The sequence below is a fragment of the Euleptes europaea genome, chromosome 18, assembly GCF_029931775.1.
Source record: "Euleptes europaea isolate rEulEur1 chromosome 18, rEulEur1.hap1, whole genome shotgun sequence".
Classification (NCBI taxonomy): domain Eukaryota; kingdom Metazoa; phylum Chordata; class Lepidosauria; order Squamata; family Sphaerodactylidae; genus Euleptes; species Euleptes europaea.
In genome coordinates this window covers 18,481,155-18,500,317 of record NC_079329.1, presented here as the reverse complement: position 1 = coordinate 18,500,317, position 19,163 = coordinate 18,481,155, and the positions used below count along the sequence as shown (strand labels likewise).

Sequence of the window (19,163 nt, the reverse complement as noted above, 5' to 3'; positions counted from 1 at the left end):
CCGGTAAAAAAAGGAATATTGAATCTTGTCACTCAGTTCAAGGGCCAAAGAGCCATAACTGATCTGAAAATAAGCCAGAAATGATGAGACCACCAACTAAGACAATTGCATTCTGGAACATTTTGTGTGCTTTGTTTCATTACAATTGCTAGTGGTTTTGTTTTTTTTTGTTTTTTTGCTGTTTCTCAAGTGTTTATTGAAGCAGGTTGCTCATACTGTGCTGGAAAAAAGAAGTTTTATTCAATTCAGAAACTTTAAAACAGTATTGCAGCACAAAATATTGCTATCAATAGGGTTGCCATCTCTGAGTTGGGAAATATCCGGAGATTTGGGGGGCAGAACCTGAGAAGGGTGGGGTTTGGAGAGGGGAGGGACTTCAATCCCATAGAGTCCAATTGCCAAAGTGGTCATTTTGTCCAGGTGAACTGATCTCTGTTGGCTGGAGATCAGCTGTAATAGCAGGAGATCTCCTGCCACCACCTGGAGGTTGGCAACCCTAACTATCAGTGAACTAGATTCCTTTTTGTAAGCTCTTTTACACCCCCAAGAGAGCCAGCTTGCAGGATCAAAGACATATCTCTTCTAGCATAATCATCTTGCCCTTTTGGCAAAAAACTGAAAAGGTACTTGAAAGCTGTCTTTTAAGTCCTGCTGGTAAAGCTTCATTTCTGCACAAGAATGATGTGTTGTTTTTCCTTTACTCCAGGTCATCATGATGGGAAATTTCATTGATAACCTGTCCATCTCTCATTTCAACAGTCTGGGTCAGGATTGCGCTCTTTGAGTGGGTGTCCACAGTTGGGACAGACTCAAGGTTGACTCAACCTTGAGTCTGTCACAATTGCCAAGTTTTCAATACCAAAAAATATTGAAAACAAAGTTCCTTTGTAGAATGTTTGGGTAAACATCAATGATGTTCGGGATTGCCAAGGGTCACTGCAACTTGCTGCTTGAATAATCTTGTGAAACTATGACATTCAATACAAATACCTACTTGTGGGATCTTGTAAAGGCCTAAGCAATTTGCCATCGCAATGGAGGTTCCAGAGCTTAGTCCACCAATGATGGCCAAGAGATGGTCCTGTCTGTCACATTTGTAATTAGGGATTCTTGCATGTCGAGTGGAGAGAAGATCTATGGTGTTTAGATAAGTAAACCTAGTATTAAAATAGTTTTCCAATATGTGGAACCCCAAGCTTTGGTTAGGCAACAGTTCAGAGTTCTCATTGATCTCATTTATTGCAAACAAAAAAGCCAGGTCATGCTGATAGTTCTTATGCAAGAATCTGCAAATTAAAACAAAAAAAGGAGACTTGGGGAATCACAAACTCTAAAGATTAACTATCTGAACTGAAGTTCTGTGAAGGAGACCATAACATTTTGTCAAGACCTGTGCTGGCATCTGTGCCAGTTTAGCGGGATCAAGGGTCATGCCGGCTCCTGAGCTGCCCCCACCCTTCAGGATTGCTCTGTAAGTCACAGGCACACAGGAAATTTGTCAGGGATCTAATATGTTCAGCCAATCTCACTGAAATATCTTTAAGACCACTAAATATATCACCCTCTTAGCAGTTTAAGTAGAAAGAATATTTCCCTATCCAGATTTCAGAATCTCATGGAATCAGTTTCACCATTCTAATCGGCGCCTTCTAATGTGATTACAATGAAATTAATGGATGAAATCATTACATGTCAGTGTCACCGGAATGTAAGAAATCTGATATATAACACAAACTATCTCATATTAGATTTCAGTCTACTAATATCTTAGAGACCAACAAGAGTTTGGGGGTGTAAGCTTTTGAGAGACAAAGCTCCTTTCATAAGATATCATACTGCCCTTGTACAAATCTATGGTGAGTTCTGGTCACTACACCTAAAAGATATTATAGAGCTTGAGAAGGTGCAGAAAAGAGCAACTAAAATGATTAGGGGACTAGAGCAACTGTCTCACGTGGAGCGGTTAAGATGCTTAGGGCTGTTTAGCTTGGAAAGAAGGTGGCTAAGGGGAGACATGATAGAGGTCTATAAAATTATGCATGGTTTGGAGAGGGTGGACCAGGAGAAGTTTTTCTCCCTCTCCCATAATACTAGAACACGGGGTCATCTGCTGAAGCTGGAGGGTGAGAGATTCAAAACCAATAAAAGGAAGTATTTTTTCACACAACACAAAGTTAAATTGTGGAACTCCCTGCCCCAGGATGTGGTGATGGCTGCCAGCTTGGAGGGCTTTAAGAGGGAAGTGGACATATTCATGGAGGAAAGGGGTATTCATGGCTATTAGTTAGAATGGATACTAGTCATGCTGCATACCTATTCTCTCTAGTATCAGAGGAGCATGCCTATTATATTAGGTGCTGTGGAACACAAGCAGGATGGTGCTGCTGCACTCGTCTTGTTTGTGGCTTCCTAGAGGCACCTGGTTGACCACTGTGTGAACAGACTGCTGGACTTGATGGGCCTTGGTCTGATCTGGCAGGGCCTTTCTTATGTTCTTATACCTTATGAAGGCACCTGTCAAAGGTAGCTTTGACTATTGAAAGCTTATACCCTGGAAATCTTGTTTGTATTGAAGTTGCTACTGGACTCATATCTAGCTGTTCTACTGCAGACCAACATGGCTACCCTCTGGAACTAGATTATATTAAACATGCTGCAATAAATCCTATATGATATGGGGGAAAGGCCACCATATTATCACTGAAATAAAACCAAATACTTACGACACTAAATGTTTATAATTTGGCTCAGGAAATTGCTTGAGATTGTCAATTTCAAATATGTATATTATGTGAGAGAGGATACCACCTATAATATGGTCACCTGAAGCATAATATTCATGCTCATGATCAAAGAGTTTGGTTCTCATATAATATTTGTCCCCACATGTTCTGCACACAAAGGAAGGTGTGAGAAGAAGCTGCAATAAGAGTAGATACAATGTCATGGTGATTCCAAGCCTGGCACATTCCTTCCAAGGTCAGTGAAACTCAGTCTCAGTCCATATACTATGTCATTAAATTTTGTTGATGATGTTCTGATATCCAGGCTATAGCAAACCCTTCCAAGACTGAATGTAAGATATGATCTAACATCATTTTGCTTGGTTCAAGAGGAATAGTTTCTTCAGAGCTATGAATAAGGTATTAATACAACCGATGAACAACAATGTAGTCTCTTTGTGCAGCCTCATGACATATTGTGTTATTACTGTTGCAAGTTAGGGCAAGCCTAGCCCTATGGATAACCATTGTGATAATTGCAGGGCATACTCTACTCCCCAAGGCCAGTTTCTGTCAGTCTGTGGATAGCAGAAACTCTAGGCAAAAACATATTCATGAGAAAGCATTATTTTTTTAAGCTAAGAGCTTTTCTAAGTAGATTTGTTTATTTATAGTCACTGTTGAGTCCAAAGATCTTTAAAAAGCCCAGGTTTAAATCTCCACCCTGCTAGGAAGCTATGTGATATTGATCCAGTTACTGTATCTCTGTGTGGTAAATACCACACGTCTGGGAATATTTTGGAGAACCAGAAATTACCAATATGATTTTTGAGTATATTTTAGGCTTGGTTCCAGCCAAATGCACACCCCTAGTAATTAGATTATAGCTTTTGCTTTAGCAAGCAGCAATTTGAAGGCTTCGTGGACCTTGTTGTTCCTCAGGCTGTAGATGAAAGGGTTCAGAAATGGTGTCACTACACAATAAAGGACAGATACTACTTTGTCTGAATCACGGATATCCCTCACTGAAGGCCTAACATACATATACATGACTGAGCCATAGTATATGGATACAACAATAAGATGGGCAGTACAAGTTGAAAATGCTTTTTGCCTTCCTCCATCAGATGGCATCCTCAATATGGTAACAATGATGTTAACATAAGACACCACTATCAAGGAGAAGCAACCCAGCACCATTGAACAAGTGAATAAAAAGAAGGACAATTCAGTGAATGACTTGTTCCCACATGGAAGAGTCAGCACTGGAGCTAGATCACAGAAGAAATGGTTGATTATATTGGGTCCACAAAATGGCAGCTTGCAGAGCATAATCGTTGGAGATAAGGGTGCAAGCAACCCTCCAACCCAACACCCAAGAGACAAATTTCTGCAAGTTCTCGAATTCATTAGAATGGTGTAGTTCAGAGGGTTACAAATGGCTAAGTAGCGGTCGTAAGCCATGAGCACCAGTAGGAAGTTCTCTGTCAGTCCCAAGAAGAGGTTGAAGTAAAGCTGTGTGAAGCAACCCACAAAGCTGATAACCTTTTTCTCTTTTATGAAGTCCACCAGCATTTTGGGGGTAGTGTTAGTCATATGTCCAATCTCAATCAAGGCCAAGTGGTTGAGGAATAAGTACATGGGAGTGTGGAGCTGCTGCTGGAGCTGGACAATAGTGATGATCATAATGTTTCCAGCAATGGTCAGTATGTAGACCAGCAGGAAGAGTATGAGGAGAAAAATCTGGACTCCTGGAGGGTTATAGAAACCAACAAGGATGAATTCACGTATAGAAGTTTGGTTTTCTGATAGCATTCCTGTATTTTAGGAGATTGAAAAAGAGAATAAATGGAAGATAAGTTACTCTTTAATCTTTTCTTCTTTTTATAGGCATAATGTAGCTTTTCTAACAAGCAGCATTAACTCTAGTTTGGACAAAATTACTGCAGCGACAATAGCCGATAGCAATACAGCCAAATATACTGAGCAAGGAGGCAAGATGCCACAGCAAATTATCAAACAAACCAATACAACAAGGAACATGAAAACTGATATAATTTGAATTCAAGATTTATATTCATTGTGTGTGTGTGTTAAGTGCCATCAAGTCGCTTCCGACTCATGGCGACCCTATGAATGAAAGTCCTCCAAAATGTCCTATCTTTGACAGCCTTGCTCTGATCTTGCAAACTGAAGGCTGTGGCTTCCTTTATTGAGTCAATCCATCTCTTGTTGGGTCTTCCTCTTTTCCTGCTGCCCTCAACTTTTCCTAGCATGACTGTCTTTTCCAGTGACTCTTGTCATCTCAATTATATTCAATACAACCCATTAAAATGATGTGAAATACAAGAAGACAGATACAAGAAATGGCATTGTCAACCAACATTCTGTCACTTTCAGGGGTAAACACGAAAGAGACCCTATGCATGGACAGATTTTTTGGGGTACTGAGATCACTGATTTTCTACAGTTCACCCCTTCATTTCTTTCATGTACATTCCTATGTTTCAGAGATATGCTACCAAAGTTGGGGACAGTGTTACAATGAGGACAAACATGTTTTCTGCCCCATATCAGTGAGTGGTCTGGGCCTCTATGACAGGATCTTAGATTGGTTTCCAACCCCATGCATCCATGCACTACATAAGAACTTTCCCCACATCCTCCTACCCATATATTTGAAAATATTGAATACTGTTTAATAATATTGCAATTTGAACAGAGTTGTTGGGACTGGACATGTTCATTGATTTACTATATTTACACCCCACCTTTCTACCCAATAGGTATCCAAAGTGGCTGTCGTCATTTTCCTCTCCCCCATTTTATCTTCACAACATCCCTGTGAGGTATCTTAGGCTGAGAGGGAGTGAGTAGTCCAAGTCTCCAGGGAACTTCTGTGGCACAGTGGCAATTTGAACTGGGTTCAGCACTCTGACCACTACACCACAACTGGCTCAGGTTTTGTAGTATGTTTCCCCCACACACACAAAATTTGTCTCCCCTCTTCTGGTTGACTTCCATTTTTTCAATGCATCACACAATCTACCCCTTTCACATTGTTATATGACTCGCATGGAGCCTTCAGAACTCCAACAGCGGCAGATGCATGTGAATGACAATCATTGACACATAACGTTTAAGGTAATTTTGTTCTAAGTAGCACTTGACTACACCATGGTGTAGTGGTTAAAAGCAGCAGACTCTAATCTAGAGAACAGGTTTCGAGTCCCCACTCCTACACTTGGAGTCTGGTGGGTGACCTTGGGACAGTCACAGTTCTCTCAGAACTCTCTCAGCCCACACAGAGGCAGGCAATGGCAAACCACCCCCAAATGTCTCTTGACTTGAAAAAGTACATAACAAAGGCCCTGCTGGATCAGACCAAGGCCCATCAAGTCCAGCAGTCTGTTCATACAGTGGCCAACCAGGTGCCTCTAGGAAGCCACAAACAAGACGAGTGCAGCAGCACCATCCTGCCTGTGTTCCACCGCACCCAAAATAATAGGCATGCTCCTCTAATACTAGAGAGAATAGGTATGCAGCATGACTAGTATCCATTCTAACTAATAGCTATGAATACCCCTCTCCTCCATGAATATGTCCACTCCCCTCTTAAAGCCCTCCAAGCTGGCAGCCAAAACCCTATGGGGTCACCATAAGTCAGCTGTGACTTGACAACACACACGTACACCACTTGACTAAGTAATTTGCCCCAGACAATATACAAAGAGCAATGTCTAAATCACTATGGGATGAAGCAAAGACATTTTAATGTCTGGAGGAGAAAAGCTAAGCAGCATTTTTGTGCTTTAGAATGTTTTCTTTGTTTTCTTCTATTTTATTTCACAAATTAAAAACTGGTCTCCTCTAGTTGTCATTTGAGTCGAATTACTAAAGCATCTCATGAAGGAGTTCAAATGGCTAGCCCTCAGACCCCCAAATAAGCAACATTTGAATGGATGTGATGCCAAGGACTCCCCATGAAAAGAGAAAGACTGGCAAGAGGCCCCTGCCAGTGTGACTATTTCTCTTCTCATAGATGATTGCATATGTATACATTTATTCCTTGGCATTTGGGGTGGGGGGGATGGAAGGTTTTCCATTTTTATTAACTTTAGCTAAATTAACTGTTACCTTTAGTACGAAATCGGTTTGTTCCAGGTTAGTCAGACACTGTTTTCTATAGGCCTGGACAAAACCCCACCAAAATATAGTCATACCTACTTGAATTTTTGGAGAAGTTGTTTACAGGAGGATCATCTCTTCATTACTCTTCATTACTCAGTGGCTTCATGAACAATCAGAGTCTACACAGACCTTTTAGCCAGGTACCTGAAGGATCGTTTCATTTCAGTCAAGAAGAGTTTTTCTTTTTTGTAATATGTGAGACATGTAAGAACATTCTTAGCCATTTGCCAGATCAGCTACTCTTGTATCTCACATATTATCACAAATTAACTTTTCTTGACTGACATGAAAATTGAAAAGGGATACAATTCCCATTTTAAAAGCTGGTGGCAGATATTCCTTTAGAGAATCATCTACCATTCATTGATGATGAACTTCCACATTTCCAAAGCAATTTGGTGAGGTTGCAATACCAAAATTCTAATGTCAGAAGCTGTGTTGATAATGCTTCCCCTCCTAGATATATAGTTCAGTGTTCTTTCAGCAGCATTTTCTTAGATTTCTTTAGAGATTTCACACCACCTCCGGGGATCCAATTCATCAGACACTCGTTTAAAATATATATAATCCATATGATAGCTTTTCAACAAGTGATTGTTATGTAAACAACTAGAGAAGAAACCAATTTACAGTGGGATTATTTATTTCTGTGTGAAGTAGTTGTTGTGTGATATCATAATGTTGTGGGGCCAAGAAAACTTAAACATGATAATTGATTCTACTGTCTGGGAAACTGGAGGACTGATTGGCATCCTTTAGCTCTTTTATTTCCCTTTTGTATAACCTCTTTACATGGTCAGATGCCAGACTTTTTTTGCAATAGCCGGTATGGATGGTACATGTGTTTATGCGTGTCTGTGTGCAGACCCAGCATAAGGATTTTTGGTACCCTGGTAAACTGAGGCTATCATACTTTGGTCACATTATGAGAAGATAAAAATCACTGGAAAAGACAATAATGCTAGGAAAAGTTGAAAGCAGCAGGAAAAGAGGAAGCCCCAACATGAGATGGATTGACTCTATAAATGAAGCCGTGGCCCTCAGATTGCAAGACCTAAGCAAGGTTGTTAACGATAGGATGTTTTGGAGGACATTGATTCATAGGGTCATCATGAGTTGGAAGAGACTTGACAGCACTTAACACAAACACACAGGAAAATGACTTAACCACTTCTTAAGGCACTTCTGTTTCTCCCTTCTTTCCCTGTACTACAGGGAAACCACTGCTACCCTCCCTGTCCACCCTGCACTGCTGGGAAGCCACCCCCACTCATGTCATGTGACTGGCCCACAGTCACCCAGCAAGTTTACATGGTTGAAGTATGGATTCAAACCTATATCTTCCAGGAATCTGAGCTGACACTTTATCTACTTTGTCACATCATTTGGCGTGGCTGATGGGTGGGCCATCCTGGGTGTTTGGGTGAAGGAAGGAGTGAAATAGCAGTCACATATATTTGGGGTCTATAAATCCTGTCAACATTAGCTCCAATAGTCCCTGGGATTAAAGTCCCTGGTTGTATTCTTTGTCCTTCCCATTAGCCTTCCATCTGTTTATGTACCAAGAACTCTGGTACTAGTAGTTCTTGAAAGAGCATGTCGCATAGGGAAGCATAAATCTCTCGGTGCAATCCTGACACTCTTCTAAGTCCATTGAAGTGAGTGAGTTTAGAAGGCTAGGACTCTGTTTAGGATTTCATGACATGTCTCTCAAACATCAAATCCTAGTTTACCTGCACGAGCATACTCTCTCTGTTCTGAGCCTGAGCTCAGACAGCAACTCACTCTTCAGAATATTATTTGTTTTGCAGCAATGCTGCTGCTTTTTGGCTTCAGTTAATATCACAATAAGGGATTTTTGGGAGGCCTGGAGGGCTGTTGGGGTGGCTTCCCGCCAAGTGGCAAGGGAACCACGCAGCGGGCTCCCGTCCTAGTGGGCCTGCACAGTGCCATCCCAGGTTACTCCCAGCAGGTGGGCTTGGAGTAGGAGATACATCGGTTGGCAGGCGGGTCTGCCGATGCCTTAGATCCAGCCCCTATGCTTTGCCAATGCCCTTGCACTGTAACCAATAAAATTGGTTTTAATTCCAGTAAGTTGTCTGTGTCCTTATTTGCATGCCAGGGTCACCCTGCAAGGGTTCAGTCTGTATATTGCATGCTGGGGACCGGTTCCTGAGGGAAATGGGTGGGGTAGCTGGCTCCAGACATTCAACTCTGGGTCTGCAAACATACTGGGATGAGACAGTAATTCACTCATCCCTGAGACAGTAACTCACTCATCCCTGAGCCTAGGATTGCCACGGGTCTGTGCCTTTCAGTGTCTATGCTCTTAGACCCCTTCCTGAGAAGGAATATGTTATCTTATTCACAGGACTCAGCTAATCCACAGGACTCAAATGGTTCTTACTGAAGTAAACTTTCTGTTGAAGTGTGTCAATACATTATGAAAAGGGACATGATTGTATGTATAATTAAAACACATTTATTTTACACTATGTATATATGCATGTAAATGGTTACAAAATCTTAAAATGTTACACAATGTCAGACATTATGAGTCTTGAACATGTTTATGTATGCAAGCAATCTTAAACAATCTCTATTTCTTTATCTTTCTCTATATAAGAGTTCAAACAAACCTTTTCATTCAGGAAATAAAACAGTTACAGAAATCTTGTAAAATATGGTTAGTACAATGGAAAAAGATCTGATATGGTTAAAGTATCTTAATTCAGAGTACCTAAAATATCATAAAACATAAAATATAAAACATGAGACTTTACCTAGTCATGTCATTTGCAAACCTCCCCAGCTTATATGAAAGGCTTAGAGAGATCTGAAAAGGTCCTAATTCATGTTAAGGATATATAAACCTTTTTGGTCCTCTATGTGTTATTTTAGTATTGCAATGTCCTTGCAATGCATGTCTTTGCTGTATGCAAAGGTCAGATAAATCTCTGGTTCCATGGTTCTATGTATCATGGTATTTTAAAGCATATTTTCAGTCCATGCCAGGACCAAGTCCATGAAATCATAGAAAAATCTCCCAGTGTTCTTAGCCCCTCTGATCTATGTTAGGATCAGAAATATCTATGTGTATGTGCATGCCATTTATAGCTGTTTCAGTATCAGAAAGCAATGCAAAGCTTATTTTAAAGCCATGTAATATGTTAGAGTTCATGTGTAAGCACTGTGTAAGCATTGTGCTCTATCTCAGAGTACAGAGACTCTCCTATCAGTTAGGAAGACCTCTGGCTCCTGCTCAGAGAATGTTCAGAAATCTCTCCGTTAGTTAGACGCATGCTCAGAGAATAAGCATCTAGTCTCTTCAACCCTTTGAAGGACCTGTGTTAAGGAAGTTTGGGGTTTTACAATCTCCATGTTTGTAAGGACTGGGAAGCCAAGCAAGACTAGATAGATCTTTGTTAGTGAGAATTCATTGATCCCTGTTAGAGTCAATGAGCCCTCAGTGTTTCCATTCCAAATATGGAAAGATCCAAACTCTTAGATCCCCACTCTGAGGTTGGTAGGAATTCTAGGAGCCTCCATCCTATTCATGGTATGGAGAAGTCTGCAAGCATTCATTTCAGACATCCAGCCTTAGCAAGTACTGGTTATCCTGAAAATAATCCCCCTCAAAGGAATCTCCCCCTCCAGCCTCACAGGAAGATTTGTAAAATGTTGGAGGTATTTGTAAGTACCCAGAACATGCAAGAACTAAACACTTAAAGAAACCTCTTTTGTCTTGAGAGCTTCAGTCCATGCAGGAATCAAAGCTTCAAGTCTTTACATCCCATGCAAGGGATGGAGAGAATCATGTCAGGTCAGCGGGTGTCAGCCTTTCAATAACTCTCTGCCTTCTGGCTGGCTAGCTCTTTCTTATATACCCTTTAGATCAGTGTTTATCAGATCATGAGCCTAGTGCAACTGCACTTCTGGAGTGCTGACCATGGCCATTTGTGTCTCACAGTCATCCCATGGCTCTGTTATTTTCCTTGACTCATTTTCCAGAATTGTCTCATCGATAAGAATACAGTTAGGCTTACTGGTCTGTACCTCTGGAAGGGGTACCCTGGTAACCTAAAAAGGCTTGTATTTTGTGTCATCTCATTACATCATAGTTCTCAGTCAACTCTCACAGAATAGTTGCACAATACAGCTGTTTCTCTTATCTAGTACTGTACTACTGTACAACTCTATACAGCTCTTACCTATGTGTTAGTGGCATTGTTCAAGAACAGACCTATCTCATATGGATGCAGGACAGGGCTTGATAAAAAGTGTTACAGGGCAGACTTCAGTTTTAAAGTGAGGCTTCTGTAACCCTATTCTTTCTTTACATATGAGGGATTCAAATGGGCAAATTTCTCTCCATTTTCACCATTTCCTATGACAGGATGAGACAGTAACTCACTCATCAGAATATTACTTGTTCTGCAGCAATGCTGACTCTTCCTGGCTCCAGCCAATGTGAATATCTCAAGATAATGGACACCCCCTATAGATACAAGTTCTATATATGGGGATATCCATTTCCATAAACATTCTCAGGAATGATTTATAATCCTGAAGAATGATTTAGAATTTAGTTCCAGCTTCTTTGTTCATGCTCATGCAGCCTGGGCCACCATTCATCCACACTTCTTTAGCCTTTTGAGGCTTATTCAGAAACTGTGCCTATTTCTGGGGGGAAACTCATAATATTCTGATTAGTCTATTATTTGTTTCCCATGTTTATTGCATATATTATGTTACACAATGCCTTAATACATAAGAAAAAAATCAAGGGTGTTTATAACAATTCATAATAAGAAAAGAGTTTTTTAATCTCTTTTTTCCCCATTCCAAAGTATGGTTGCCAACTTCTAAGTGGTGACTGGAGATCTCCTGGGATGGCAATTGATCTCCAGGCCACAGAGATCAGTTCACCTGGATAAAATGGTCATTTTGGAAGGTGAACTCTATGGCATTATACCCCATCGAAGTTCCTCCCCTCCCCAAACTCTACCCTGCCCAGGCTCTACCCCCAAAATCGCTAGGTATTTCCCAACCCGGAGCTGGCAACCCCATTCCAAAGCATAATAAAGATTGCTCAATGCTCCCAAAAGTTATCTGTACTTTGTAAGTAATTTTTTGTGTCTTTTGGTGATCTGTTAATTTAGTTAACAAAGCAACATTTCAAACCCAACGAAACTAGTCTTTTGTGGAGGGGGTGGTGGTTTTTTTTCCTTCCGACGTGCTGTAATAGCCACCTTGTGTGTGTGTGTAAAGTGCCGTCAAGTCGCAGCCAACTTGGCGACCCCTTTTTGGCAAGACCCTCTGTTAGGCAAGAGACTAACAGAGGTGGTTTGCCAATGGCTTCCTCTGCACAGCAACCCTGGACTTCCTTGGTGGTCTCCCATCCAAATACTAACCAGGGCTGACCCTGCTTAGCTTCTGAGATCTGGCAAGATCAGGCTAGCCTGGGCCATCCAGGTCAAGGCAATAGCCGCCTTAGCTGCTGTAAACAAAGTTGCAATTAATTTAACATCTGAACAGAGCGGCCGTTTCCTCCAGGGGAACTGATCTCTGTAGTCTGGAGGTCAACTGTAACTCCAGGAGAACTCCGAGCCCTGCTTGCAAGCTAGCAACCCTGCTTGGGTGTCAGAACAAGAATTATTGAGAATTAAACAAACAGCAATTGTGGACTTGCAGCATGGAGATGAATCTCTACCACAATGGCCCAAGATCAGAGAGATTTTGTGCATGCAATTCTGGGAAAATAGAAACAATGGAACACGTGTTTTTCAGATGCTCATTCTATGAGGATGCCCGCTCTAAGCGGTCCCAGTCCATGCTTGAGAAAATTTCAGGTTATTCTGAAAAAACTTCAGGTTAGGAAGCTCCTCTCAGATGAAATTCCCTTACAAATTAGAGAGGTCGCCAAATTCTGTGCAGCAATCTACAAACTTCGTCAAAGTTTGGTAAAATAAAAGTCAAAAAAATAACAAAGTTAAAAATCTTCTTTTGAATTTGTGTCAAAATGTGTATTTCTTATCCAAATCTTGAAACTTTTTAATTTATATATATTATTTTAAATTAACATGACACAACTTTTAAACAATATCAATGTATCCACTGTAATATTGCTGTTATGTTCTTAATTTTTATTGGCGCAATGCCGCAATAAATGTTTCTGATTCTGATTCTACCACAATGGCTTGGAAACAAAGGCAATAATTTTCTTATGAGACATTTACAGTGGCATCCAGATTGTCTTCAAGATCACAACAATAACAGCATTTAAATAGTGCTATTATGGTTCATAGCTCTTCACATTATCGATACGATGCAATAAAGTGTATTGTTTGTGGCCGAAGGCCATTACAATCTATCATATAAAACCTAGTCATAAATAATAACATTAAAACAGTCTGACCAAAAAAATGCTAGCCATGAAATGCTTGGAATACCCGGATTAAAAACAAGTGTAGCCCAAATTTTATTTGTTGCTAAGGAGACAACTGGATCGGCATCTGAGAGGAGAAAGAGCAGCTTCTCTGAATCAAAAAAGAGATTTAGGCCCTTTAAAAGCGCTGTTAGAAATTTAGATCTGGGCTCTGTATAAAGAGGACAGAATAAAATATAATGCATTAGGTCCACTGGCACTGCGATTCTACAAATGCATAGGTGAGAGGCCCATGGTGTTTGGGAGTAACGCCCAGCTAGCAAAGCCGTTGGCATGGTTTGAAACTAGACTGAAGTAAAAGCTATTCTGAGATTGTGGAAGGGGATACTGATCAGATATGAAGCTCTGACATGATCCCAATCATGTCAGTGAAATGAAGTGAAATAGGTGGTAAATTATTCCTATTTCAAAAGGGAGGCTAAGGCGGCTAGATATAAGCTTTCCTAAGGGCCCAGAGTGAGTTGGTGGCTAAGGGAAGATTTAATCTCCAGGATCACACCATATTCCCTTCACTAGTACATTACATCAGCTCAGAGTTATCTGTTAACTGAAGTGCCGACAGATATCTCAACAAATGGAAGAGCCATTTCATTCTCATCCATTGCCATCACTTATTCCATTTCCCCCCTTTCCTATCCATATCCCGGCTTCAGATTATTCTTTGAATACTTGCCATGCCTGATAAAAAAAATTGCCTTTATAGCATCTTTCACCTGCTGGTTCCTCAAAGTGAAGATGAACGGGCTTAGCAAAGGGGTCAGAACTGTATTGATCAAAGAAACCATCTTATTAATGGAAGGGTTGCTTCCTGAAGGCCGTACATACATGAAGATGCAGCTGCCATATCCGAGGCTGACAATGATGAAATGAGAGGAGCAGGTAGAGAATGCCTTGTGGCGCCCCGAGGCAGATGGAATCTTGAGAATGGTTCGGACTATGTAGGTGTAGGACATCACTGTGAAAATTAAAGATCCCAGCAGAGTGGCTGTTGAGGAGAAGAAGCTCACCAGCTCCACCAGGCTGGTGTCTGTACAAGATAGCTTCATCAAAGCCACACTGTCGCAGAAAAAGTGGTCAATACTGTTGGCATGGCAGAAAGGTAGTTGTAAAACCAGGATGGTGGGGAGGATGGTAGCCAAAAAGCCAGCGGTACAGGATCCCACGACTAGCCACAGGCAAAGCTGAGTACTCATCACTGCTGCATAGCGCAGTGGGTTGCAAATGGCCATGTACCGGTCAAAAGCCATGACAGCCAAAAGGGCAAAGTCACTGCTTCCCAAGAAGAAGAAGAAATAGCACTGGGCAATGCAAGCTGGGTAGGAAATGGTTTTGTAGCCTAGTAAAAGACTCACCAGGACCTTCGGCACTATCGACGTTGTAATGAGGATCTCTAAGCAAGAAAGGTTCCACAAGAAGAAGTACATGGGAGTGTGCAGGTGATGGCTATGAATGACAACAATGATAATCATGGTGTTCCCTGCTAAGGTGAGCAGGTAGGAAGCAAGGAGGAACGTACCCAGGAGGTGGTCCTGCTGGTGAAATTGAGGAAAACCAAGTAGGATGAATTCTGTAATAAAAGACTTGTTCTCCATTGTGGCTCCAGGAGCTCCTGCACAGATGTGGTGAAAATGATTCATAGTACATCAGGAAATAGAGAAGATGAAGAAAAAATGTTAATGGAGAATACTGTTCATTTGATTGTTTTAATGAACCATTTTTAAAGGAATAAAATATGCAAATAAAAGGTAGGAGTATACCAATAGAGAACTGGAAGAGGAACCAATGTAAAGAAGGCATTGTGATATCTATGTCCAAAAGTTCACAGAGGAAAAATAGAAGAAGAAGAAGGAAGAAGAAGAAGAGGAAGAGGTTTTTATGATGACTTTCTCTACCACTTAAGGAAGAATCAAACTGGCTTACAGTCACCTTCCCTTCCCCTCCCCACAACAGACACCCTGTGAGGTAGGTGAGGCTGAGAGAGTGTGACTAGCCCAAGGTCATCAGCTGGCTTCATGTGGAGGAGTGGGGAAACAAATCCAGTTCACCAGATTAGCATCCGCCACTCATGTGGAGGAGTGGGGAATCAAACCAGATTCTCCAGATCAGAGTCCACTGCTCCAAACCACCGCTCTTAACCACTACACCACACCCAGTTCCTCGCATGCCTGGCTCCTTAACCTTTAATCATGTAAACATAATGGGGAATGTTTCTGATACAATTCAACAGTTGGCATATTTGGAAAAGACTTTATGGGAAAGTAGAATATAGATGGAGAAAGAGATGTCATGCATGGCAGACAGTCAACTAAGCTATGGTATACATGCGGAGAGAGTGAAGTACACTTCAGCACCACTGAAACTGATAGAACGTAATGTTTCAACTGACATCTTCTATTTCAATGACTAAAACAGAATAGAATTTCTCCTGACTGATTTATTGGATTATGAGGGAGAAAGAGAGGGGAGGAACTTTTTTGTAAGTATATTCAACTCAGGGAACAACAATAATCACTACAACAAAAATGACAGAAGCAGATTTCTTCCTCTAATTCTAATTCACGACACCATCATTTAAAATAATCCATATGAGAAGATTGCAAATATTTGTTTTAAATGGTAAAAGGCAATCTGTGACCTACATGAATCATGCTTTGAGCTGGTTCCTCTGTGATGCATGCAGACCTTTGGCTAAATTATTTCCTATATTTCCAGCCCTCATCTTCCATCAAACATCACCAACTACAACAAAACCGTTTCTTCTTCTTAATGACTCCAAACTTGCATTAATTGTGAGAGGAGATTTATCTCTCCTGGTCAACTGAAAGATTTCAGAGGCACTTTGAAGGAACTGGTTTTGTTTGCTCAGAACCTTCATCATGAGCTCTCTCAGAAACCCTTTCCTGGCCGTTCTCCCATCCATAGATGCCATTTTCCTCACTTACGTATCATTTTAAAATGAAGCTTCCCGGGGTAGTAGCACTGGGTTCTTTTAGAGAACAGAGTGAGATAAAACGTTCTTTGAGAGGAATGTATCCGTCTGGTGGATTTTATAAAATGGGAATGTTTCATGGAGCCATTCTCATGAGACTGTGATAATCACTTCAGGGGCTAAATTAAGTATAGTGCATTAAAATAAAGTACAATATAACATGCTTTTGTTCTGTTTAAATCAGAGGATTGTGTGCTAAAGGGTCAGATCTAGTCATCTATTTCGCTCAGTCCTGCCCAGTTCCCTTCCTTATGACCTTATTGTGGTCAAAGAAGACCCTCTCCTCTCTTTGTCATCAACAGAAAAAACTCAGAGAGAATACTGGGAGATCTATACTCAAAGATTTTGGCATCATGCAGGGTCGGACAGACTGTCAAATGCTATTAGGGCCTCACCATTGGGGAGGGAAGAGGGGTACACTGTTACCCAAATGGACTACATGTGTATAACACTCAGTGTCTGGAGTATCCCTTTGAATGTCAAGCATACACACATATATCACCAGACAAATTCTGTTAAGGACCACTGTGTAACATATACCAGGTTCTTGAATCTGAGTAGCGCTTTGCTATGGGAATGGGGAGATTCCCAGAATTAAAAGGCAGAAATAAAAATAAATTGAAATCTTCAATATGAAAAATAGTAATCAGAACATCAGGATGCACACAGAGAATGGAACAAGCACATCAGCTAACACACACACACAGAGAGTAAATCCTAGCACTTAAGCAAAACCTAGCACCTAAGTAATGCAGTAAACAAAAACCAAAAAAACAAAAAAACCAGAAGAATGGGACACATAAAAACATACAAGTTGTCCCAAAAAGGAGTGGAAGTTCTTGAGGGTTCAGTGAGGAGGAGGAGGAGGAGGACACACAGCAGTAGTGTTATGTCGGGCAATCTCAAACCATGATCAAGGGGAAAAGATAGAAAAGTGGGGCAGAGGCCGAGGCAGGCTCTAGGTCTCTGAGGTTTCCTGTGATGAGACACAGGGGCAGTAAAACTAGGGTTTTGGAGGGCTATGGTGAAAAAATGCTATAAACAGAGTTATAATAATGCTTCTAGACTTGGGATTGGACTGGAGCCAAGAAGTTTGTATTTTATTGGCCAATTCAGATTTCAACTGCTGGGCTGGGCTGGGCTGGGCTGGGCTGGGCTGGGCTGGGCTGGGCTGGGCTGGGCTGGGCTAGGCTAGGCTAGGCTTGCTAGATAGATAGATAGATAGATAGATGTGGTCAAGAGTGGCAGCTATATGACTGAGATGGCATTGTTACCTGCTGATCCTTAGGAGGTACAAAATACTAGAAGTGTATCAGTGGCTATCCCCAGTGAAATAATGGGTTTAAGATAAGGGTGATTGCCGACTGGATCCTTCCAGGCATTAGGCCTAGTTATCAGATTTAATGGCTGGAATTTTAAGTAGGGAAAGGGCTGACTTGATTAAACCTATTGAAGTTGCTTCCCTTTGTTGTGCTAGAAGTGAAGGCATAAAGTTGCATAACGTTTTCTATTTAAATCTGCGTGCAAATAACACTAAACACCAAGTTATTCTGAAAAACTATTTATTCTCATATAAATAAAAAGGGAAATTCTGCATGAATTCTAACAATGATTTGCCACACACTGAAATCTTGCAAAATATTGTAGCTTGAGATAGAGTGAGATGCACCTATCCCTATTGCTTGTGAAAAAGGAATGAGGGATCCCCTTTGAGCAACCGGAGGGGCCCCATCTGGCCCAGGTACCTTACCAGCCTTTAGATGGTTAATCAACTGTTTAACTTCATCCAGTGATATTGGATCCCAAACAAGCAAAGACTTCTCTAGAATACACTCTAATAAAAACTGAGTTGAGTCATTGAACATTGTTTCCAAGTGGTGTTTCCAAACTTATGTTACCCAGATCGCTAGTACACGTGCAGCCCCTGTAGCTAGCAAAAGTGTCTTTCTGCTAACAAGGAGAAAATGCATGTATTATGGGGTATTAATTACTGAAATCTTAGCTCTGTGTATGCCGGGGTCGAAATACAGACCAACACGAAAGAAATGAGAGGAATTAACTTTTTAAACAAATACATTTATTGAATTAACAGAAAGAAAGCCAAGTTAAATCAGGTAATAAAACTATAAGCACTACAGAAAGAAAACGAATCCATATGTGAAGTATAAACACAGTTTAAACCCTTTCCATAACAAACCACCTGCTACTAAGGGATGGGGAAAGGGGGAGAATCAAAGACATACTAGCCTGCTTCCTGAAGAGGGCAAGGCAACCCCAGAGAGGGAAATTGACCAGACTGGAGAGGCACAGCAGAATGGGATGGAAAAGTGGAGAAGCCAACCATACAGTTGCTAGGTTCATGATAAGGTACACACATGCACAGGGATCAAGAATGGCAGTCCTCATTAAGAGAGAGTCCCAGGGCATCACCCATGGATAAATGTATGTGTTAGCCTGGTCAGCTCAGCCTCAGGGAGGAAAAAAATGTCATTGTGGCTTTGAGTGTGATAGGCTGGTTCCAAAATCATAAAACATTGTGAAAAGCTAGATATCATGGAAATGTATAATCCCGGGTTGCCAGGTTCCTCTTTGCCACTAATGGGTGGGGTTTGGAGAGGGGAGTCTAATTGCCAAAGTGGCCATATTCTCCAAGTAAACTGATCTCTGTCGGCTGGAGATCAGTTGTAATAGCAGGAGATCTCCAGTCACCACCTGGAGGTTGGCAACTGTAGTATAATCCTGAACATGAACAGAATGTTATCATTAGAAATTCAGCAAAAATCTTTAGCACATCAATTGGAAATCATGTTCT

General features: G+C 41.1%; 2 protein-coding genes across 2 annotated transcripts; both read right to left on the bottom strand.

Moving 5' to 3' along the window:
* Positions 1 to 3,599: 3,599 nt before the first annotated feature.
* On the bottom strand, positions 3,600 to 4,538 carry LOC130490122 (olfactory receptor 6N1-like). The gene has a single exon (XM_056863932.1). The coding sequence runs from the start codon at positions 4,536 to 4,538 to the stop codon at positions 3,600 to 3,602; it is 939 nt and encodes a 312-aa protein (XP_056719910.1).
* Positions 4,539 to 13,994: 9,456 nt separating this feature from the next.
* On the bottom strand, positions 13,995 to 14,954 carry LOC130490655 (olfactory receptor 6C75-like). The gene has a single exon (XM_056864467.1). The coding sequence runs from the start codon at positions 14,952 to 14,954 to the stop codon at positions 13,995 to 13,997; it is 960 nt and encodes a 319-aa protein (XP_056720445.1).
* Positions 14,955 to 19,163: the final 4,209 nt, after the last annotated feature.